This window comes from Ictalurus punctatus, chromosome 23, assembly GCF_001660625.3.
Source record: "Ictalurus punctatus breed USDA103 chromosome 23, Coco_2.0, whole genome shotgun sequence".
NCBI classification, from domain to species: Eukaryota; Metazoa; Chordata; class Actinopteri; order Siluriformes; family Ictaluridae; genus Ictalurus; species Ictalurus punctatus.
Window position 1 is genome coordinate 3070452 of NC_030438.2, and position 23991 is coordinate 3094442.

Below are 23991 nucleotides of genomic sequence, written 5' to 3' on the forward strand. Positions count from 1 at the left end.
GGACAATAATGATTGACAGGGTCAGGGTAATGCAGCACAATGTGAAGTCCCTGCTGAAAAAAAAACAATAGAAACCATCCCAGACATTCTAATGGTTTCCACTACAAATACCATTGCAAACAATCAGCTAACCATTAAATCCATTACTATTATTGGTCCTTAATGGTATACACTAGACATAACAAGCCACCAATAGAAGGCAAAAAATAACCAGTAGAGACCCACTGTGACCATTACAGTTTCCATTAAAACCAATACAATTCACATTATAACCATTAAACCCATTACAAATTCTATGAGGGTTTCTGTTGGGGTTTCTTCAGCAGGGTTCATTTTAACCAAAACAAAATTGATTATTTTCCACATCTTTACAACAGCACCTCCCAGAGTCTCTTATTCCTTTTATACAAAAGCAATTTGCCAGCTTTAATAATTTTTAAGTTAGTTCCTGTTATCACTCAAAGCATGGGTGGCTGTGGCTCAAGTGGTAGAGTGGGTTGTTCACTAATTGTAGGATTGGCGGTTTGATTCCCAGCCTACATGACTCCACATGTCGAAGTGTCCTTGGGTAAGACATAGTTGCATGGCAACTCTCCTACCATTGCTGTGTGTGTGAATGAGACACAATGTAATGTGCTTTGGAACCACTAAAGTTAAAAAAGTGCTATATAAGTGCAGACCAAGTTTCAGCAGCTTTAACAGTCATTCCCTCAGCACACTCTCTTTTTCTCTCACATGAATTTAATCACACAAAAAGAAACTGGAAAACACAAAGTCTTCTGCCCTGAAGGTGGACAACATACTGATGGTATATAGCACTGACATCAAAGACTTCTTCTGTAAATGTTAAATAAACCTCTTCTTACAGAAAGCTATACCATATACATGATTTTATGTGTGTTTCTTTGTTAAATGACATGTTTTTTTAAATAGTTGATTTTATGAGTTACAATAGAAATGATAATATGTTAGGAAGAGTGCATTAATATAAACCTATTTCTCAACAACTTTCTTTCATTTATTCCTCTTTGTTAACTGCTTAACCTGGTCTGGATTGTGGTGGCTCCAGATCCTATACCCAGAATGCTGAGTGTGAGGAGGGAATATATCCTGGTTTGGATGGCAGTCCATGCACACACACACGCGCGCACACGTACATACACACACAGATTCAAATACTTATTCACACACACATTCACACATTCTTGGGCAATTGCCAGTAAGTGGATTGACATTTAGCATAGCCAATACACATGTTTGTGGGTGGTGGAAGGAAACCCAAGCTTCGGATCCATTCAGGGACCCTAGAACTATGAGATGAACAACTTTCCTGTCAGAATGAATTCTAACATGGCTCATCCTAACTCTTCCCCAAATATTAAATCAATCAATCAATCAATCAATCAGTCAATCAATCCAATGAATAAATTTGTATTTTTAAGCACAGGCCTAATGTTCATTGTGCCATTATTCAGACCGTGGAGGAATAAACAGGTGAAGACATGGTGAAGAGTAATAATAATGCTGCTTGTTGGAGTGGAGAGTTACAAACAGTAGCGCATGACTTTTATTTCACATGGCTGAGGATCTGCGATGCAGTAAGATGCCCTGAGGTTTGTGAATACGAGTCCCTGTGCCCTCTCAGCATGACATTTTCATGTTCTCTGATGTTTTCTCAGCTTTCTCCGATCCGTGAGTGAGTGAGTGCTCTTGGGGCTTTAATGTCAGTTTCTGCATCGCTTGTCACTACACGCTACATGATGGCTGTCAGAAAGGTAGCCAAGGCCCGTAGAGACTGCAGCTTCAGCTCCACAAGAGAGAATTTATCTCACAAGTGAGAATTTATCTGTTTATAGGCCAGACCAAAGTAGTTCCTTCACCTCATGATGTGTGTGCCATTTTAAAAAGATGATTGACATATAAGCTTGCATTACTTATACCAGACTAGGATAAATTTTAATACTTCACGAGCATGACACTCATTAAATACATATTTCATTTTGGAATATAAAGATGTGGTGCTTTACATTTGTGTCATCTTGTAAAAATGATTGTGAAGTATGTAAATAAATGTAAAACATGGTTAGACTTTTAGGCTGTGGGGGAAAAAAAAACCCTCATAATATCTATACTGATATACAAAAATCAGTGTAATGTTATACATCAGAACTTTATTAGTATCCCAATACAAATACTCAGATTGTTGGCTGTGGCATTCAAAATATGCTCAACTGGATTTGAAGGGCTCAGTGTGTGCCAAGAAAACATACCCCACACCATTAAACTATTACAACCAGTCTGACCTAGGCAGGTTGGCCTTTTTATTTTGATTATACATACAACTATAAAATGATTCCATGGCTTATGAACTATCAAATTTAGGTACTGTCTGTTTCAGTTTGATTTGATTATATAATAATTATTTTTAAAATAAAAAATAATGTGGCGCACACAGAGAGGTGGCCATATGGAAAAGTACCTCATGCCCACGGTTAAATATGGTGGTGGCTCTTTAATGTTTTGGGGCTGTTTTTCTGCCAGAGGTCCTGGACATTTTGTTACGATACACGTCATCATGGACTCAAATATATATATAAACCTGTGTTTTGTTTGCAACTGTTTGATATCAATGTCAGCAGAGTATTTTTGTGATTTTTTTTAAACAAAAGCTCAAAAGGTTAAACAATAAAGCCAATTATCACAGCCTTTTTTTGCTCATATTTACCATGGGTGCCAATATTAGTGGAGGGCACTGTACATATCTATCCAAGAATGAGACATTGATTTCAATTCAGATGTTAGTAATTAAATTAATATTTCATATTGAAAAATAAAGATGTGACAGCTGTCAAAAAAGTTGTTGGGGCCCGTAGTGACTTCAGCTTCAGTTCCAAATGTAAGAATATATCTGTATATGAGGGATATGACATCTAAGCTATTTATAAATATAAATATGTGAACTGGTTTTTCCATATGTTCCAACTGGTGTCAAACTACTATTTATGTCAAATTTTGACATTTTCTGCTATATACATACATAAATGTATATGGATAAATGATCTCTGGCTCTATTGGATAAATGTATTTGTTTATGTATGTAAATGTATTTGTTTCCAATCTCTGGCTCTATTGGATATATTTATTTGTTCATTTAAGCATTTTAAATCATGCCACCTGATTACAAACTGTATTGCTTAGGTTTTTGTTCTTTTTCCTATGTGTAACTTAGCTAGCAAGGTTTTAGAGATCTTCAGACAGGCTGACTATGTTAATCAGTGTGTTCATTTAACTGGTTCTTTACAAAATATGAACTTTTCAGGAAGACACCAAGGCAAGGTTATAATAACAATAATAATAATAAAAAAAATTAAACAACAACAGCAACAAAACAACAACAACAACAACAACAACAACAACAACAACAACAATAATAATAATAATAATAATAATAATAATAATAATAATAATAATAATTTGTTACTCTATACGATATGCAAGGAATAAAAAGGAAAATAATCCACATTCTGTATAACATCCTTTGTCCTGAAGGATTTCCCATGGCAGAAAACTTCCAGACTATAACAAAATGTTGATGCTTGTCAACCTATTAACAAGGTTGACAATTAGACTTAGATAAAGATTATCATTGATGTTAAGATTATTCTTAATGTTATTCTTATCTTCTAAATCTTAAAAGCCTTAATATTATGTGCAACATCCATCATAATATCCATCGGCAAGTGAATTTATGCAAACCTAGCATTTAAACTACAGCCATAACAACTGTAAGAGCAATGCTGTTATAGAAAATTAATCAACACTTACAGTACAGAATCAAGAATTCTACAGTGTTGTGAAATAGAAACATAATTAACCAAAAACACTTTTACTGATACACAAGTCAGTGGCAGGTGAAGATATTGTATAGCATGAGTGGGTCAGTAATTAAAGCAATCTTGGCATATAAAGCTTATGTAACACCCCCCCACACACACACACACACCACCACCACCCTTTTCCTATTGCTTCTAGATGGTGTGATGGCACTAGTTATGTAATATTGCCAATTAGTTACTTCAGAGTGACAGTTAATTAAAGAGGTTAAGTGACGGTTCAGCAGTCTTAACACACTCTGTCTAACTGAAATCATATTCTTCAAAACTTTTACCCTAGCTTTTTAAAAATGTCATTATATAACATAGCGAGGTCAAGAAGCTTGCAACTAGTTTGTCAACTCTCATTAATTAGTGAACTTAGATGATCAAGTATGTCCACACAGGTCATTTTAATTAACACTCTTCCTTGGATGATCTCAGTAAGCCCAGGATTACAGTTCCTTGTGTTATACTGTCACGCTGGTTACCATCACTTAAAAAGCGACTGTCCCTTTTATTAAGTCTCACTCACCTTACCCATGCTGCCTTTCCTACTTTTTCTGCACTCACTAGTACACATACAGTATAAACATCCTCATAAATGACTTTTGTGTTTACAAAATTTCTAATATGTTTCTGCTTTTCACAGTTATTGTGTTATTTTATACTGTATCACTGACACAAGTAGCTGTTTATCTCTTAAAAAAGGATTCTTCAGAGATCTTAGCTTCTTAAAATGGTTCTACATGGAACTGTCTCAGATAGGGAAACTACATAGGGTTCTACAGAGAACCTTTAAGGGTAGTCCAGAGGGATAAGCTGGAGAAATTGAACTCATATTTGTAGGTCTATATGTTTGTCTAGACTCTTATAAAAATGTTTCTCAAAAGTTCTTTGGATGGTTAACAGAAAATGTCTAACTGTCTGGGGTTCTATTAATAGTTTTTTTAATAGTTCTACATACAACATTTAAGAGTTCCTACAACGGAATTTTTTTGGGTGCCAGATGGAAGCATTTTGCTATCTATCTATCTATCTATCTATCTATCTATCTATCTATCTATCTATCTGTCTGTCTGTCTGTCTATCTATCTGTCTATCTTTTAGACAAAGGGTTAAGGATTTGGATATTTAAGGATCCTTAGCTTCCTGCACTCATAGAAACAAATGGTGGTCTTCAAGGGTGGTTTAAGTGTTCATTCAATCAAGGGTTTTTAACTTCCTTAAAGAGATCTACATGGAAACTTTTCTGTTAGAGAATCTGGCATAGAGTTCTATATAGAACCTTTAAGGATTTCCCCAGAGGGAAAACTCTAGAAACCTAAAGTGTAACATGGAATCTTCTACTTGGGACCCTCTCTGATATGGAAACTATATGGAACCTAGAGGGATTCCACCAGTGGGCAAACCTTTATGCTTCTAGAGCTCAGTCTTAGGAAATGTCTTTTTTTAATCTTCTTTCTATAATTAAGAATCACGAGCTTCATAAAATGGTTTCTGATAGAGAAAGAATTTGGTGTAAGTTTAGACATAGAAGAGTTCCCCAAGAGGAAAACTGAAGAACCCTTAAGGATTCTAAAATCTAGAGGTTTTTTTTTTTTCCCATCAAGCCTCTCTCTCTCTCTCTCTCTCTCTCTCTCTCTCTCTCTCTCTCTCTCTCTCTCTCTCTCCTCTGTTTACAGTCTTAGAAAAAGGGTTCCTTGTGGGTTCTCCAGATGGTACAGTTCTAGCTTTCCAAAGACGATCTGATTGGAGTCTGTTTTGAAAGAAAAAACCTTGTTATAGAAAAGGGACAAATTATTTTATGCTTCTAATACTAGATGGAACATATATTTCTAAGAATGTATCTGTTTCTCTATCTCTGTACCTATTTTATTTTTAATTCCTGCCTATTCCGATTGCGAATCAGTTGCAGTTGCATGTTATAAATACTTGAAAGAGGAAGATAAATTAGAGTGAGAAAGAGCTGATGAGTGGCTCCATCAATAAAAGTTGAACACCATGTTCCCTTCCACTGGATGGAGCTAAAGCACCTTTACTTGTCTGGTCCTTAAAATAAAGAAGCATAGGAACACTCTTGTCATTTACCCAATGATTTCCTCCTTGTTTTGTGCTCTAATTAATTTGTGCTATATCAATCTGACCACCTTTGTTCTGGCTCTTTATTCTCAAAACAGTTCTTCTTTCAGCATTTTTGCTAGATGATTTCTCGATGGTATATTTTGATATATTTTGTTCACTGGTACAGTCATGCAAAAAAAAAAAAAAAAAAAAAAAAGAAGAAGATGATGATTTATTTATTCATTAATTCAGGAGCCTGGGTGATTTTATGGCGAGGAAGTCCACGGAAATCCAGCGTTCATGCACCGTGCGTGTGCGTGTGTGTGTGTGTGTGAATAATCCTGAAACTGGGCGGGAATTGTCCTTATAAAGGAATGAAGGGGAGGACGACTTCTCTCCATTCTGCTCTCTGCTTCAGAAGGACGCAGATGTCCCACACAGCAATGGATTTACCAGGTAAAAAAAAAAAGGAAGAACTTAAGAGGAGAGAATATACAGCTAAAGAAAGATTTTTTTTGTGGATGTAAATGAGCAGGAGAATTTGCATGTGATTTATTGTAATGACTTCATATACACGTTGGATTTAAATCTATAGATATAATGTTATCTGTAGTGCAGTTAAAAGGATAAAGTTTAAAGTTGTTGATCTATGGTGGAGGCAGATGATGGTCAAGTGAACCTTAAAGGCAAAATGTCAACATGAGTTACAATTTTTAAAGTTGCTTGAATGACAGACAGTTTCATTTGTAAATTCGAGATTCATTGCAAAGTTTATGAGAACAAAACTGTGTGAAATTTTTATTAATATAAACAGAGATTGTGCTTTGTAGAGATTTTGGTCTTTTAAAACTTAATCTGTACTGCACTTTTCTTTTTCCCCCAGAATATATCAAACAAATTCTCTGAATACCTCCGATATCAGTTGAGAAGAAGGAGGGAAAAGGCGAGCATCAGTTAGCGTTAGAGAAATAAAGACAAACAAGAGAGATCGGAGGAGGCGATTAACGCCATAAGAATTCCTCGAAGGAGTTGGATTTAACAGATTTGTAACCTTGCCTCTGTGATTATGATGGGACGCTACATCGCACAGATGTTGGTGCTTGTCTTCGCTCTCCTCCTGGTGCTTGGCATTGACGTGGCATTGGGTCAGAATGACACCGAACCCGTCGTGCTTGAGGGGAAATGCCTGGTGGTGTGCGACTCGAACCCATCGTCGGACGGCGGTGTGACATCAGCGCTTGGCATCTCGGTGCGCTCTGGGAGTGCCAGGGTAGCGTTCTCGGCCGTCAGGGGCACCAATCATGAGCCGTCTGACATGAGCAACACCTCCACCACCATCTACTTTGACCAGGTCTATAACTTATTCATTGCTTATGGATTTGGGGAGTTACTATACACTACACCTGCAATGCTAAATAACCTACAGGGTTCTGACTGCACAGATATACAACGTAGGTGTTAACAAAGCATACTGGCTCTGTTTACGTGCTTTCATTTCTAAGTGATGAGGTTTTGGAATGCTTAATAAGATAAAAAATAAGATTCAGTATTCAGTTAACACCTATGCTGTTCAGGTTCTGTTGGGCATATATCGTTAAAATTGGCACCTATAGTGTTTAATTAAATTATTCCAATGTCAGGAAGACTCAGCTTTCAGATGATAGTCATCACTGGTGAATTGTAGATTCACTTTTTATTTTGAAATTACACTTTTGTTGCTAGATTAACACCATTAGCATAAATGAATTAAATATTATATTAGCACTAATAATAAATGAACATGGGTAGGCTTAAATTGCATCCAAGTAGACTAATAGAAAAGAGTTGGACTGTGTGCTACTGTGATTTGGGCTTTTGGCATACATTTCTGTTCTTGTTGACATTTATCTGTTTTTATTATTGATAAAGACTGAAAATCTTAATACTAAAAATAAATCCACCCACAGTACACTTACTTACAGATAATACACAGCACAATACTTCTCTTACAATGTTGAATGTCCTATCTGAATCCGTTTACTTGTACATTGCTGTACAAACTCTTGCGTTAAATGAATACATGCAATATTTAATTTAATTGCCTGCTAGCTGTTATTAATTGCCAGAACATGTATTATCTCTGATGACTTTTCAGTGTACAGTATACACATGATGTGAGCACAATATGGCCAAAAACTGCATATTGTATAGCCTATTTTGCTCTTTGAAATCATATTTTAGTTACTGACTTGAAAAACGTCCTTAGAAAAATCACCTACACTTCTGGATTAATTATTAGTATTCAATTAATTTACAGTTAATTAAATGTCGCAAGAGTTAACATATTAGGTGTGAATTTAAGAATTTACAGATTTTTTTACTGTCGAATGTTTGAAATTCCCTTATGCCACACTCTTGAGAGCAAATTATCACTTACATACTGTATCAGACATTATTGCACTGCAATGCTGTTCTTCACTAAAAATCGTCATTCTGTCCGCTCGTGATCAAGATCATCAAGCCGAGGCAATAGCATCAGAAAAATCACAGACATTCCGCTGTGATTATGTAAAAAACAGTTGAAGCTCCATTGCACCATGTTATGCCCTGTTAATTCACAAATTGCACATGTGACTTTAAATAAACATGTGACATCGTGTAAATAATAATGTAATTATATGTGAAAAATAAAACCATATACCTTACATGTGAAAAATGGAAAAGTGAAAATTAATTAATTAAAATCACTTGCGAAGAGTAAAACAACATATACTACACGTGAAAGAAAAAAAAAAAAAAACGTGAAAAAAATGTTGCACAGTTTTAATTCTGATTAAAAAGGCTATTGTAAATAATTTTAAAAAATAATAATATGGAAAATGTGTAAAAGATGAAGTGTGAAGTTTTTTGTGACTATGTGTGAATAGAAAGACAAATTTTTTTTTTTATTTTTTTTTTAGAAAATAATGAACAGTATTGTAGCCTATTATTGTACAACTCTAAGCATGATATGGAAGTCATTCAGATAAATCCAGGCTATAAGTGAAGATTCGAATTGTCTAATAGGTTAAAATGCATGTGCTGCTGCTTTTGTCAGGTTTTAGTGAACATCGGCAACCATTTTGACTTGAAGGCCAGCGTGTTCACAGCACCGCGGAGGGGAATTTACAGTTTCAGCTTCCATGTGGTGAAAGTGTACAACAGACAAACCATCCAGGTGAGAATATTAAAGAGGATCTTAATGGATTAAGGTGGTAGAGCTCCGTTGATGATGAATAACTGTAATCTTGTGTTAGAGAGTAACATGCATGGAAATGATGATTAAATGACCCTATAAAGGAAAATACGGAGTGAGGAAGATTGCAACCTACAGAACTGAAATCTTACTTTTAAAGGAAGCACTAATTAACCTGGTTTGATTTGTATGCCTGGTGTGAAAAATAAACGAGCATGGAAAGGATTTGATTTAATCCATGTGAGAAAGCAGATTTAGATTTTTTTTGTAGAAGTTTTTAATGTTTAATTCAGAACAGAAGCGCAGAGGAGCACGCATCTGTGTCCTATACAAGAAAATCCCATGCTGAATTAAATCTTAGTGTGTAATTCTCTCTTATAGAAGTCATTCATGTCCATCTGAATTTATAGTATATTATACTGAAAGTGTCCATTTTTGCTTTCTAGGCTACCCTGGTAGTAAATACCCCCTTAAGGACAATGTGTGAGTTATTAAGGGAAATAGAGATTGTTTACAACCCCGATGTCTATTTGTGGAGAAATTAGGTTTCTGTAGAACATCAACAGTTTTTTTTCTTAGTTTCTCCACAGGGGCCCTTTAGCACTGTGGCTCCCAATATGTGCAGGTTTCTCGGTTATTTAGGGATTAACTTGTCTTTAATGGGATTTATTGACAGACAAATTAAAGGGAAAAACACAAAAAGTCTTAGTAAGGTGTTGGACCACCATGAGCCGCCAGAACAGCTTTATATGTGAAAATTAAATATTTATGTGATTTGTAAATAGATTTAATTCTGACCAAGTAGATTTCTTTAAAATATAGCGTTCTTGAGGAGTGCCATATATTAGCTTTAGATATACATTCCTGTATGTGTAAAAATACATTCTTGCAGGTCTAAAAATAAGTGTTTTTAGCTAAATACTCACCTACGTTTCACGTTTGTGCATTAATATCTGAGCTTTAACCATTTTTTGTGTTCAGGTGAACCTGATGCACAATGAATACCCCATCATATCTGCATTCGCCGGAGACCAGGACGTCACGAGGGAGGCGGCGAGTAACGGAGTGCTACTGATGGTGGAGAGGGAGGACCGGGTTTATCTCAAACTGGAGCGAGGGAATCTCATGGGCGGATGGAAATACTCCACCTTCTCTGGATTTTTAGTTTTTCCTCTCTAATTGCTCTAAAGATCTACTGACTCTTTTTTAAAAGAGCTTGGAGGTATTCATAATATGCTGAATATGGACCCTGGAGTTTGTGTATTAATCTTATATATCCAGACAAGAGGAACCCGTTTGGATTTTATAAAAAAAAATATATATCTTTCGCCTGAGAATGAAAATGGACAACTATATAAAAACGAAGATGAAGAACTGGGAACCCGGACTGCATATATTTATATTGACCAATGCTTTTCGTTGTGTTTGTAGAGCCTTAAAGATTGATGTGAGGTTGATTATGGAGTTGCAGACCTTCCCGATTTGAGCAACGCGTTACTAAAGCAAATTTGTTTTTGCACGAATGGAAGATCTTGTTTGTCTGTGGTGTTCATGGTGTTTCCTTTGGACGCTGAACATATTCAAAATTATGCCACACATAGGCTGCCTAATATACAGTGATTATTAAAAGAGAAAAAATATATATAATATAACCAGCCAATGGAGACAACTTAAAAACTGAAGGTCTATCTGAATTTATAAAGTACATATTATTCACATGGTGTGTTCTACATTCCAGATCTGCGTTAACTTTAACTGATTTGCTGTTCCGTGATCCTGCTCACAAATGTGCATTGTGGAAAAAAAAGAAAATCCCTATATGATGTCCCGCCTAATAAAATATTGTATTGTATGTGTATTTATTCAGTCTTTTTTAATTATTAATGACACACTGAGCCAAACAAAATGAATGCCCATCCATTATGGTAAGACAAATCATCAGGATGATGATACAGTGATTAGAAGTTATTGATTAAATATCGGCTGTCATATATTAGCACAATGAAGACACATTTGGTCTCCTGTAGGGGCATGTAAGCAGGAAAACACATTGAATGTACTTAACTGTGACCATCTAGAGATGTGATGCAGCTCTAATTTAAAGGAAAATTTATTTAACCACATCAATCATTACAAATGTCTACGCTACTACCACCAGTTGCTTATATATGCAAAGATTTAAACCATGCTGAATTCAATAATGTTTTTATTTGACCAAGTCTTCTTAGACTAAATACAGATGGGCTCATTTTGTGATTTCACCTTAGAACATTGGCACCGAGGTGCTAAAATGCTAGATCATTGTATGTTAACTGTTCATCTTTTAGTGTGATGGGACACTTCAGTTAGCCATCTAGTGTTAGAATGCTGACCAGGACTGAGATCCCTAACGACAAAAAGTACTGTGGCTAGGCTTACTGCCTGCTCATGCTAGCTGAAGCTTTATTTTATTTTATTTTTTGAGGCAGCTAACACACAGTAGCTATATATAACTTTTGCCAAACCTTGTTTGTTGTGGTAGATTTTGACAGGTTGGGCTAATGTTATATTAATTACTGGGAATATGCAAATTGAGGTAAAATCCAAGTGAACTACGTTGAAAATAATTAACTAGCTGGCTATATTTTTTCCCTAATGTTAACTACAGTATGGTATATTTCTATCTAGCTAGTTAATGTTACTTACAGCTAGCAGTATGCCTAGCTGCAGACAATTTTTAACTTAAATTACACATTTTAAAGTCACATTAAAACAAATGTCCCCACAGGCATGGGAATATCTGACACTTTTCACCGTGTGGGAATATCTGGCCAGCCCCATGAGGAAAACCTTTATATATATATATATATAAACCGGGAGCTTTTATTATTTATTTAAAATGAATAAATAAATAAAAGAGCCAAATGTTTTCTTTTGGTTACTAAGGTTAAAGATTAGGGTTAGGTGTAGGCTTAGCATTAGTTTTGTCAGTGGATGGTGCTCTGTATGGTTTTAAGATAAAGCACTTCACGTAATCACAGGAGGTCTGTCGCACAGAGAGAAAACATACACATGTGAAAAGCCAAAATACTCTTATTAGATATTAGACGGAAAAGGAAGTGTGTTGTTATGCCAAGTTTTAGAAGAAAAAAAAAAAATTAGCAAGGAGCGAGAGTGAGAAAGAACTGAAACTGGGGCACATCTATATCAGCACTTCATTTAATACATGTTGAACAGCAATAGCTTTAAAAAGACATTTAAAATTTTTTCAAATTTAAAATATTGTATTTTCTCAAGTATCTTTCTTTCTTAAGTAAGTATGTAGAGATATAACCCACTTTTACCATGAAAAGTAGGTTACAAAACAGCTCTGTTTTTTCAACACATTTTTTTTTTCTGTGACTGAACATCAAATGGCATGCATTACATAGTGTGTACAGGGAAATTATGTTGTACTCTACTTATAGCACAAGAAAATACATTTCAGTGTAAATTAATCTCCCACTCAGTATCCATTTGGTATCCATTTTTAATACCTTATTATTATTTGACAATATTTGCTTCTTTGTTAAGCCTAATTGATGACCTCTGGTGTAGAGATTTTCCTAATGCATTTGGAGATTCTTGAGTATTTTAATTATACACAATTCTACAAGGTGACTCTGAATGAATCTACAACATATTTAAAAAAAAAATATTCTTTATTCAATAAAATATTTTATTATTTAACTCAATGTACACTGGCTAATACAAAAATAGTATTATTTTGTTAAACGATTTGATGCCGGCAAAGGCTTAGCATGCACAGTTTAGCAGTATTGAATTATCAAATTATCTGTTTATTACATTTACCAGATTTCATGTTAAATTTAGAATGTTAAAATGGCTGATGCTTTTAAAGAACTTGCTTAAAGTGATGATACATATACACTTTCATACACATAGCCCCAATAATGAGACATTTCTGTTAGTTTATTCAGTTTAAAGGATTAATACAAAAAACAGAACAATATTATATAAAGAAGTCTTCCAGTTAATTAAATATACTGGATATTCATCCATTCATCATTCAGCATCCATCTTTAGTAAGCAGTTCATCCTGGTCAGGGTTGTGGCGGATACAGAACTTATCCCATGACACACATTCATTAACACTTAGGGGTAAATTAGAGTACCAAATCAACCCAGCTAGATGTTTTTGGAAGGTGGGAGAAAACTGGAGAACATGGAGGGAACCCACATGAAAATGGAGAGAACAGGCAAAACTCCACACAGGGAATAAGCTGAGCTCAGGATGGAACTGGGGACCCTGGAGTTTTGAGGATTCTTCACTACCCATGTAATATACAATAATTTCTGTATTTGAACCTGATAACTATAACTGTCAGAAGGTTATGTGCACAAGCTTCAGATACAGGGGAGAAATTTTTCTTCTTTTCAATAAGGACATTTGGAGGACATTCTGATACAGAGACTGATATAAGACGTACGAATTTAAAGAGATGACTGAAAACTCTAACATGATTCATGTACTTGTTGTTATTATGGTAACATTAACTCTCAATGCATCTTGTTGCATGTACCTACAATTGGTTCGGATTACCTGTAACATATATTCAAATATTTAAATGAGGCAAATATTAACATTTTATTTTGCAGTGGAAATATATTTATTTTGAAAGAGACCAAGGAAAAGAACAAATAACAAAGAAATCACTGCTTGACATTTGCTAACTATTAAGTGTGATTAAGGGGTTAAGTTAAAAATGATCTGCACTTCCACTGGCATTGTTTGTGCTATAAAACAGCGCTGTGTTAGAAAAGAAGTTATACACTCTCCATTAAAAACTCTGAACCATAAAACCCACATAGGTGCCATAAATCTATGTTCTCAACGACACTTTTATGAGTGCACAGATGGCTGAATACTGTGTGTTTTTAATTATGAAAAAGTAGCAACATCCAAGAAACACTTCCCGGATTAATGTGGTTTTTCTCACTCTCCTGAAAGACAATACTCTTGTTAAACTCCCATCGTGGGCTAATTTGAGCGGGCGGGTTCTTCTCTCAGCAGGATCATCCACCTCCCTGCAACTTCACAGCGAGATGCGCTGTAATGCTTCACGAATTTTGCAACTGAAATTGCATATTAATGGCACGTGTGGGGTTTTAACGCCGGGTTTTTCAGGGTTCCAGCACTGGTGTCAGTTGCGGTTAGTCATTAATCTGTGCACGCCTCCCTGATGAGAGCTGCAGCTGTAATTCTGACTCATCCAGGCTTGAACAAAGATCCTCACACACACAAAAATACATGCACACACAGACACGTTGCACAAGCACTGGGGCAGACAGCTAATGGGTTTAAAGTGATCAGAAATTAATTTTCACCAGAGCTAGCAATTACACAGTCTAACATAGTCAGCTAATAAACAGTTCAGTCATGATTTCATCTTTTGCTCGAGGCAGTATCATAGCAATGTTTATGACGATATTAAAAACCCTTTAATAATGTATGCAGGCTGGAGGAATTGTTGAGTATCATTGATTTTACACCACAAATCTTTTGCAGCACCGCATACATTTCTTTCTATATGTTTACTAGAGCAAAAAAGAGTAGCATATTTTTTTAGAATACAAGACAATATGTGGCCCTATAGGTGTCGGGACTCAGACACAGTCTCAGAGTTTAAGTCTAGACTTAAAAAGTATTTGTTTACTCAAGCCTACCATGACTAGACTTTCTGTTATGCTAAGCACTCTCGCTCTCTCCTTCTGTCGAGCCACACACGATTTTATGGAGATACTCGAGATCCTGATCCTTTCTGCTCTCCGGACCTGCCTGATCCGTTCGGATGTCCTACCTCTGGATGGAGCTCTCATCTACTCCAATTCCAGATTGCTGGGACTACGGTTGCTTCTAAGGCCAAACATACTTCATTTTACACTATCTGTTTTTAGATGAGGATGGGTTCCCTTCTGAGTCTGGTTCCTCTAAAGGTTTCTTCCTCTTAACATTTTAGGGAGTTTTTCCTTGCCACCATTGCCCCGGCTTGCTCAATTGGGATAAATTTGCACATTTAAAATCTGTATACCATGTTTATATGTTTCTGTAAAGCTGCTTTGAGACAATGTCCATTGTAAAAAGCGCTGTACAAATAAAATTGAATTGAATTGAATTTGTATTGTAAGCTAATTGAGCTAATTTGTATCATCAGTGTTATTTTCATGCTAGATAAAGTTTGAGACATTAGAGATGTTGCACATAGTTTTGACTACTGTTTTCCCACATTGCTAGGTTGCTTGGCCTGTGTCAAAAAGTGCATTAATTTATCATCAGCAACCACAATTAGTGTGTAATTTATGGCACAGATGACTTTGTCTATTTTTGATTCTATCACACTTTAAGGGTGGTTCTATGACTGTATGTTCTATGACTTTTGTATGTGTTAACCCTTCTTTTCCTTCACAGGCAGAAGAACAATTTCATTCTACTCAAGGCAAGGCGGAAGTAAACACAAGCACATATAACAAAACAGAATATTTTAAAACAATAAAGAATAAAAAGTTTTCGATACTGCAATTCAGTTTGAACTCAGTTCATGGTGTGTGATACAGTTTAGCTCATTCAATATGTGTAAAATAGTTCAGTCCATTCAGTATGTGTAATATAGTTCAATTTGTGTGTAATATAGTTCAGATTGTGTGTAATATAGTTTAGTTTGTCCGATATTAAAAAGGGGGAAAATGTAGAAAAAGAATTGTCATCCAACAATTCAAATAAATCCAGTCAGTCCTTCCGCTCTGGCAGTGAGTTTACCAGGTCTTCTTGCTGACGAAGGGAGATGAGATTCACAATCCAGGTTGGCCTGCCATCTTAATTCCGGCGTCATGTACGTCTTCACAGATACACATCATGGGAGTATCTTTGTCCAAATATCCATCCATCCATCCATCCATCCATCCATCCATCCAACTTCTATACTGCTTATCATACTGGATAGCGACTGGTGCACTTTAAAAAACAAAACAAAACAAAACAAAAAAAAAACAAACAATGGTATTATGAGGAAGGAGGATTATCTAGAAATACTGAAGCAAATTCTCAAGGTAGAAAGTTTAAGACTTGGTCGTAAATGAGTCTACCAGCAAGACAATGATCATAAGCATACCTGTAAAGTTAGAACAAAATGGCATGAAGACAACAAAATGAAAGTACTGGAGTAGCCATCACAAAGCCTTGACCTGAATCCTACTGAAAATAGGACGCCCGATTACATACCAGTATACAAGAAGATAAATGTGTAGAGCAACAAGAATTTCAGTCACTGTATAATGGAAGAATAATGCCAAAATCCTCCCACATTTGGTGTCTGAAAAAGCAGAAAGCATTACATTAAATATTCATTATCTGATTAGCATAAACGGATTGCTTTGTCTTTTTATGACATGATTAACACACACCTAGATATCCTACATCACACAGCTTCAAATTTTAATAGGTGTTAACCTTAATTTATCATAACAATTTAGTGTCTGATGCTATTGATGGAAATTGTAGAGCCTGTAATGGAATCTTTAATTGCTCAAACGTTTCTACTAAGTGGTTAAGTAGATGGAGTGTTAATAACACTTAGGTGCTATCCACCAACCTTCTTTTCACAATATCCAAAAATAATGTCAGCTGACAAAATCTGGTCACATCACAATTCTGAACAAGCAGTAACTTTTAAAACTGCTGTCTGTTGCGGCTTCTTTGGACCTCCGGACTTGTAATTAAACAACAACTCCTACTTCAGAGGTTTGAAAATAATTTATAAAAGCCAATCTAGCACAGGAAATGACTCAAGTTAAATGAAAAGACTGCATCACAGATTGGCCAGGATGATCAAAATGGCAGAAGGAACTCAGAATAGAGTTTACTCCCTTCTGTCTCTTTCTCTTCCTTCATTTTCCTCTTATCGTAAATGCTCAATGCTGCAGCAGGATAGTTTACTCAAAGCAGACTGCAGACAGCACTGTTGTTTTTTAGTAGTCAAGCATGCAGACAGAAAGGCATATATAAACTTTTGCACTCAAATACACTTGCTGCCCACTGTATAAGTACACCTACACATTAGTGCAATTATTCAATCAGCTAATCATGTAGCTGGAGTGCAATGTATACAAACATGCAGATACAGATCAAGAGCTTTGATGTCCACATCAAACATCAGAAAAAAACAAAAAAACAAAACACTGACTGACATTTATGTGGGTGGAAATGTCTTGTTGATGAGCAAGGCCAGAGAAGAATGTCCAGACTAGTTTGACTGATTGGAGGGCTGCATTAACCACTCTTTACAACCGTGGTGAATAGAAAAACATCTCAGTATGCACAACAAGAACCTTGAGGCAGATGGGTTACAAGCTTACAACAGAAGAAGATCAAACTGAGTTCCATTCCTTGCAGCCAAGATCAGGAATCGGAGGCTTTTTGAGTACAGACTCACCGAAGCCAAACAGTAAAGATAAAGATAAATAAATTAATTAATTAATTAATTTGCACCTGATCTTTAGTATATAATCATTCTTCATAGATGTATGTGTGGAGAATAAAATATATTTTCTGATCCAGAATTAAAACCTGTAAATCCCACCACCATTAATATTTTTACAATTTTATTTGGTTTTGTAACGCTTACGTTCTCAAACCAGTTGAAAAGTGGGGCAGTTTATATAAAAAGGTTTGTTGCTTCATTGAAGCAGCACCATCTCTGGTCATTGTTAGTGGAAAAGGGGGACAGTTCCCAATACAAATCTGAGTGTCACCAAAATGTGCAAGTATTTATAGAACCAAATCATAAGAAACTCAGGTTATTTCTTCAAGCACAGGTCAAGCACAGGAAAAATACCATACATCACATCAGAGAACAACAAGCTAGTGAGCATAATGCTGCTGAATATGCCATGACAGGCTGTCTACAAGCCACCCAATCAGATAACATGGCAGACTTGTGGGATGACTTGTCAGATGATGTGGGCCTGAGGGTGAATAGAGTGAACATGGATGCATCATGGATCTCAGAAAATGGTACATGAGCAGGTAGCATGAACCATCCAGGAAAGACAGAGCAAAGCAGACAAAAACAGAACCAACAAAATGCAAATAAGAAGAGCGTAACAATGAATTACTCTTATCTAGTAATATTGAATTGAATATTTAAAAAATAAAATTCTTTAATCACTTTGTAGTAATTGTTTTAGGTATTAGATGAACGATTGAAGGTGAACATAATTTGGTACAGTAGTACTGTACCTATATAGTTGATAACGTACCCCAAAACAGTATTTCTATTAGCATGTTTGCCTTGCTACTCTGGGGCTGGGGGTTTGAATCCTGCCTCAGCCTTGTGTGTGTGGAGTTTGCCTGTGCATTGGGGGTTTCTCCAAGAACTCTGGTTTCCTCTCTGAGTCCAAAGACATGAGTTGTAGGCTGATTGGCATATCCAAATTGTCTGTAGAGTGTGTGATTCTGCCCTTAATGGGTTGGCACCTTGTCCAGGGTATCCCCTGTTATGTGCCTCCTGTTACCTGGAATAGGCTCCAGGTTTCCCTGTGACCCTGTGTAGGATAAGCAGTATGGAAGATAGATGGAGGGACAAATGTTGGTTAGGTAACACTTTATTTTAGGAACACATATTATGAGTCAACTAATGTCTTGTTCTTTGTTCAATAAATCCCATTTCTCAAGACCTATTTTGCTTCCTAATTGGGGACCTATTATTTGAAAATCACTAATGAATACATTGTTTATTGCACGATAATGTGCAATAAATACTTTGTTACAGTAAGTCCTTAGACAAATTAATGTGCATGAATTTAATCATCAAAATGTACAGCTTTTTAGTCTATAATTGGAATCAAAAACATTATTTTCTCACTTTTGTATACACTATAATCAAGTTTTAAGAGTGTGCTTTGAACACAATGCCTAACAGTTGTGTATTGTCAAAACCAGATTACTCACGGATACTTTATCATACAATAAAGCCACCATGAAGTTTGGAAAGTATTAGTCTTTCTGCTTCATCTCAGTTCTGAGCACAAAAAAAAATAAATAAATAAAAATAAAAAAAGGCCGGAAATTGTGTTATTCACTTTCTAAGGGTTAACAAAAGATGTTACTGTTATTTATATATAGCTTTAGGACATAGTGTATTTTTAATTTAGCCTATAACCCCAAGGCCTCATTAACACTAATAACAATGATGAACCACTTGTGATGAACCACTTGTAGAACAGAATTTCCTCAGGAAAATGAGCAACCTGAAAATAGCAGGTTTATTATACACGATGCGTATATAACATATTCTTTAGGACTCATTGGCAGAGTGGGGATCTGTGTGCAAATAGTTTTAATCAGGGTCATAGTAGACATAGTGAAATCGTAATCCAGGATAAATACTGTTAGGCTGGCAGTGTTCAAAAACACAGTCTATAACAATAGACAAGACTAAAGGGTAATCCACAACAAGGCATTCAGCAATAAAAAAGGAGTTCGCACATGCTAGAAATGGCAAGATTTGCAATGCTCAAATAAATATTAGCTTCCTAAATATGCTAGAACCAGAAAAGAACCAGGAAGAGTTATAGATTGTGCTAATACTCAGGTGAGCACAACCTCTGCTGGCAGGGAGGGGAAGTGTCCTGAGCTCTATTTTACAGCATTAAGAATGTTTTTTTTTCTTTTTTCTTTTTTAATTATTATTATTATTATTATTATTATTATTATTATTTTTACTTTTGCTAATTAATTATGTTTGTCTAAAAATCCATGTGCTAAAATGCCATCATAATGCTTAATTCATGAGTGTATCAGACCCCCCGTCCACCTCAGCTTCAGTTCCCACTACATTGGACTATTCCACAATTATACTGCACATCTACGGAAATGATTCAGAAAGAAAGTAGCCAACTCATGCAAATGTAGGTGACGTCACATGTCGTGTACAGACACAGCAAAAATGAAGCGAAGCTACCACAGCGGTGCTGAAAAGAGAAGGAGAAAGCGTGAGGAACGCAAAAAGTTTTTGTCAAAGTCTGTGAAGTGTTTTAATTAACAGATTTTGCCTTTGGGATGAAGGCAAGGCTCAGTAAAGAACAGTGAGGCTGGGACAGACAGCAGGGTTCATTCTCTCCCTCCCTCTCTCTCTCTCTCTCTCTCTCTCTCTCTCTCTCTCTCTCTCTCTCTCTCTCTCAACGGGGTTGAGATGTGGTCTGTTGTGGGCTGGGTGTGGTGGTCCACTCTGGGCCAGAAGTCCAGGGCTACTTTTTGGTCCCAGGCCACCCCTGATTATTTCAATTAATTCTAAATAACGTGTGTTGAAAATCCGGCCCGCCTAACGATACACATCAGAGAAGCAAAAGAAAATTTGGTCATATGATCATGTTGGACTACTGTATGGAGTCGCTATGCTACCAGTATGAGCCATCTTTTTTTTTCTTTTAGTTCTTCTCAGTTATATATATGGCACTACCTTCACAGTTTTAAATAGCATGTACCCAACAGAATATACATATTGCCCTTCTATCCTACATGCAACACTTAAACAATTTAGCAATGTAAAAATGATGCTTGTACTTGGTAGTGCTTAGAGTCTTGTTCATGCTAGGCTTCTTTTAAGAGAATTAAACCACAGACTCCTTTAATTTCCTTTTGGATATGGTTCTCATGCAATTCTAATGAGCATGAGTGAATTAGTTGTTTTTGATATTAAAGAAATTAATGAATATATATATATATATATATATATATATATATATATATATATATATATATATATATTTATATATATATATATATATATATATATATATATATATATTAAACTCAACTTGACAATCCAGTTGGTTTGTCTGAATATGTAACACATAGCATGACCAAGTTGAAGTTGGAATATCTGTCTTAAGTTGAATGTAGATGTATATTAGTCTTCATATAAGCCCAATCCCTATAGACAAGTTTGTTTTTCCTCTTCGCAGACACTCTGTGGCTATAAACCTGACAAGACCTTCACTTATTTCAATAGTGTATTCCCAACAGAATATCCATATTGCAGTGCGAGCGTGTATGCACATCTTCAAATCTCATGTGACCATCTTATTGTTGTATATATGGTGCACCATGCATATATTTGCCAGTGCTTCATTTTGAATGGCATGAGAAAACTGCTTGAGAGGAACATTGTTGGAAGACTGAAGAAGATTCTGTTAAGGATGAATTGCCTGTAATTTATTTTTTCATTTGTAAAAAACAAAACCCAGTACAGCCTTATTTGGCAGAACATGGTTATCATGGGGGCAGACTTTCTGGCAAGTGAAGACACATCAGATATATTTTATATAAATAAAGTTGTAATTAATACTAGAAGAGATCACCATGCCGTCATACTCAGCTTAACTATGCAGAACTTTACTTACAAGTTGGATCAGGATTTGTTCGGAATTTGCTATCATGAAGGGAATATAACTTCTGAAAAAATAACATCTGAGAAATAGTTTGTATAAGATAAGTTAAATTCTGCACTCAGTGTTACATTATTTATAATATGTAAAATAATTATTACTGAGAATTCACACAGGATATAAGCATCTGCTACATGGGATGTATCATAAAAAGACATGTGCTGGTGTTAACTAGCCTTTGATATAATAATTGCCCAAAATGCTAAAAGGCATCACCCAGGGTATTGACATGCAAAATTGTTGAAAGATGTAAGAGTCATGTGAACATATACGTTATTAAGGCTGTATTTAGAGTTGTCTTACATGCACACAGTGAGGATTTACCGAATACTGAAATTGCACACTGGTATTTAGGTCTTAGATGTAACTACACAATTAAGTGCAATTTAGAAATTGTGTGAGTTACACACAGAGGATGGAATTACAGCTACAGGGTCAACATCATCTCTTGTTCTAAACTAAGCCATTGGTAACTACTATGAAGCTCAATAATGTATAAATGAGCAATGTCTACATTGCTACTCCTTGGGTACTCCTATCTTAATCTCCTATGTTAAACTCCATATTAATTAGTTTTGCATTAAAGACTGTATTGGCTAATCTAAATCATAGTAGTCAGTCTTTCAAGAAAGGTCAGACATCACATCATAGGAATGTGGATACAAAAGCAGAAGGAATGCCTAAATTGGACCCACTGCCACTAAAGTCATTTTTGCCTGCAGCATTATAATAATCCTTAAGGAGTGCTTTAGGCATGTTTAAAGGCAAAAATATAAGAGGAAAACAAAAATATTCTTTGGGTATAGTGCACCTACACTCACTTCACTCTGTGTGAGGTTGATATTTGTGTCGAGTTTTGGTTGTTAATGCCAGTTCCTTCGGTGCATCCATCATGCCAAAGGGCAAACTTGTGAACTCTCACAGTTCGGACTGATATAAAATGCAATATTAGACTACCATCCTCTCATACTCTTCACATACTCATACTCTTGGATACATTTCATGTACAGGATTGCACATGCTTAATAAATCAGCTGTTGAATCCTAATAAGTAAAGATCAGGAGTAGCCAGGGGCAATGTAATAACAGTGAGGTTGTGCAGGTCAGCCTAGACCTCAGAGCATCTGTGAGCGCTAATGAAATACTGCTTCATGCATTAATACAAACCGTGGAGAAATCATGACCTGGGGCATCATTCTTATTCTCTCTATGCAATCCATAAATGAGTTAATAAAGTGAGATTTTTTTTTATCCATGTCAGACTATATTGATTCATGTCAAAACCTTTGTCATGTAATTTTATTGGGATTTGAGATATAGATTATTGCAGGTTACCCTTTGAATTCTTGCTCATCATATATTAAAAGAACTTGAATTAGAAAGTGTCAAGTTGCTTAGCCTTTCAGGGGGGCACAGTGGCTTAGTGGTTTGCCTTGCATCTCCCTGCCCACCCTGACATTCTGACCACCCTTGCATGTTCTCACTGTGCTTCAAGTGAATGGCATTCCAAATTGTCCATGGTGTGTGAATGTGTGCACGATTGTGCTTTGTGATGGGCTGGCCCTCTGTCCGGTGTGTCCCCTGCCTAGTCCCCAGAGTTCCCTGGGCTCCAGACTCGCCTGTGACACTATGTAGGATAAGCAGTAAAGAAAATGGATGCATGGACTCTCAGCCTTTCCTACTCAGGAATAAGGATTCTGGAGCTGTTTAAAATAGCACAAAATGCAAAGTTTTACCACTGATATGTATAGTGTATAGTTCCTTTTCTCATCTTCTAATGTCACCAACCTCAAAGGTCACTGTTTTGAAAGAACTACACAAGAACCAAAGGTTTTATCAAAGTTTTTCCCCTTTATTTACCAAATGTTGATTTCCAATGTTTATGTTGTTCAGTTTTACCATTTATTTTGGTCGTAATTTTCTGAACTAATCTGCAAAGTCATCACTAGCTGTGCTGGTGTTTTGTTCCGATATGGCGGGAGAGTTTGTTTATACAATTGTTTACAGCAGTGTATTATTCAGTGTACTACTGTATTTTCGCTAACCTCATTGTGATTATTAATATTGATATTTGTTGAATATATTTCTTGTACTATGTTTACTGATTTGAGTGTAATTAGTGCAACAAGACATACATGTCAGATGAATATTAATTATATATAAATATGTAAATTATTTCTCTTTATTTGCTTCTGTAGACCATACAATATCAAAGCTGCATACCTCGGATGTATATTTAAGACTGTAAATAAATGCTTCAATATCAAGTATCTCTTCTCCACTCTTGATTCTCTAATCAGAATCTGATCTATACTCGGCCGCCTCAACCAGCTGAAATCTTGATTGTAGTGAGGCTTT

The 23991-nt window shown here is 35.8% G+C and overlaps 1 protein-coding gene across 1 annotated transcript; it reads left to right on the forward strand.

Annotated features, from left to right (window-relative positions):
• The first annotated feature begins 6237 nt into the window (after positions 1-6237).
• cbln2b (cerebellin 2b precursor) lies at positions 6238-11002 on the forward strand. Its single transcript, XM_017452810.3, has 4 exons — positions 6238-6392; positions 6820-7287; positions 9013-9132; positions 10132-11002. The coding sequence occupies exons 2-4, from the start codon at positions 7003-7005 to the stop codon at positions 10327-10329; spliced, it is 603 nt and encodes a 200-aa protein (XP_017308299.1). The 5' UTR covers positions 6238-6392; positions 6820-7002; the 3' UTR covers positions 10330-11002.
• The last annotated feature ends 12989 nt before the right edge of the window (positions 11003-23991 follow it).

Excerpts from the sequence above, each read along its gene's own strand:
- cbln2b (XM_017452810.3), top strand. The coding sequence starts at position 7,003 with ATGATGGGACGCTACATCGCACAGATGTTGGTGCTTGTCTTCGCTCTC. Across the intron at positions 7,288-9,012 it reads CCACCATCTACTTTGACCAG|GTTTTAGTGAACATCGGCAA; the intron begins GTCTATAACTTA and ends TGCTTTTGTCAG. Across the intron at positions 9,133-10,131 it reads ACAACAGACAAACCATCCAG|GTGAACCTGATGCACAATGA; the intron begins GTGAGAATATTA and ends TTTTGTGTTCAG.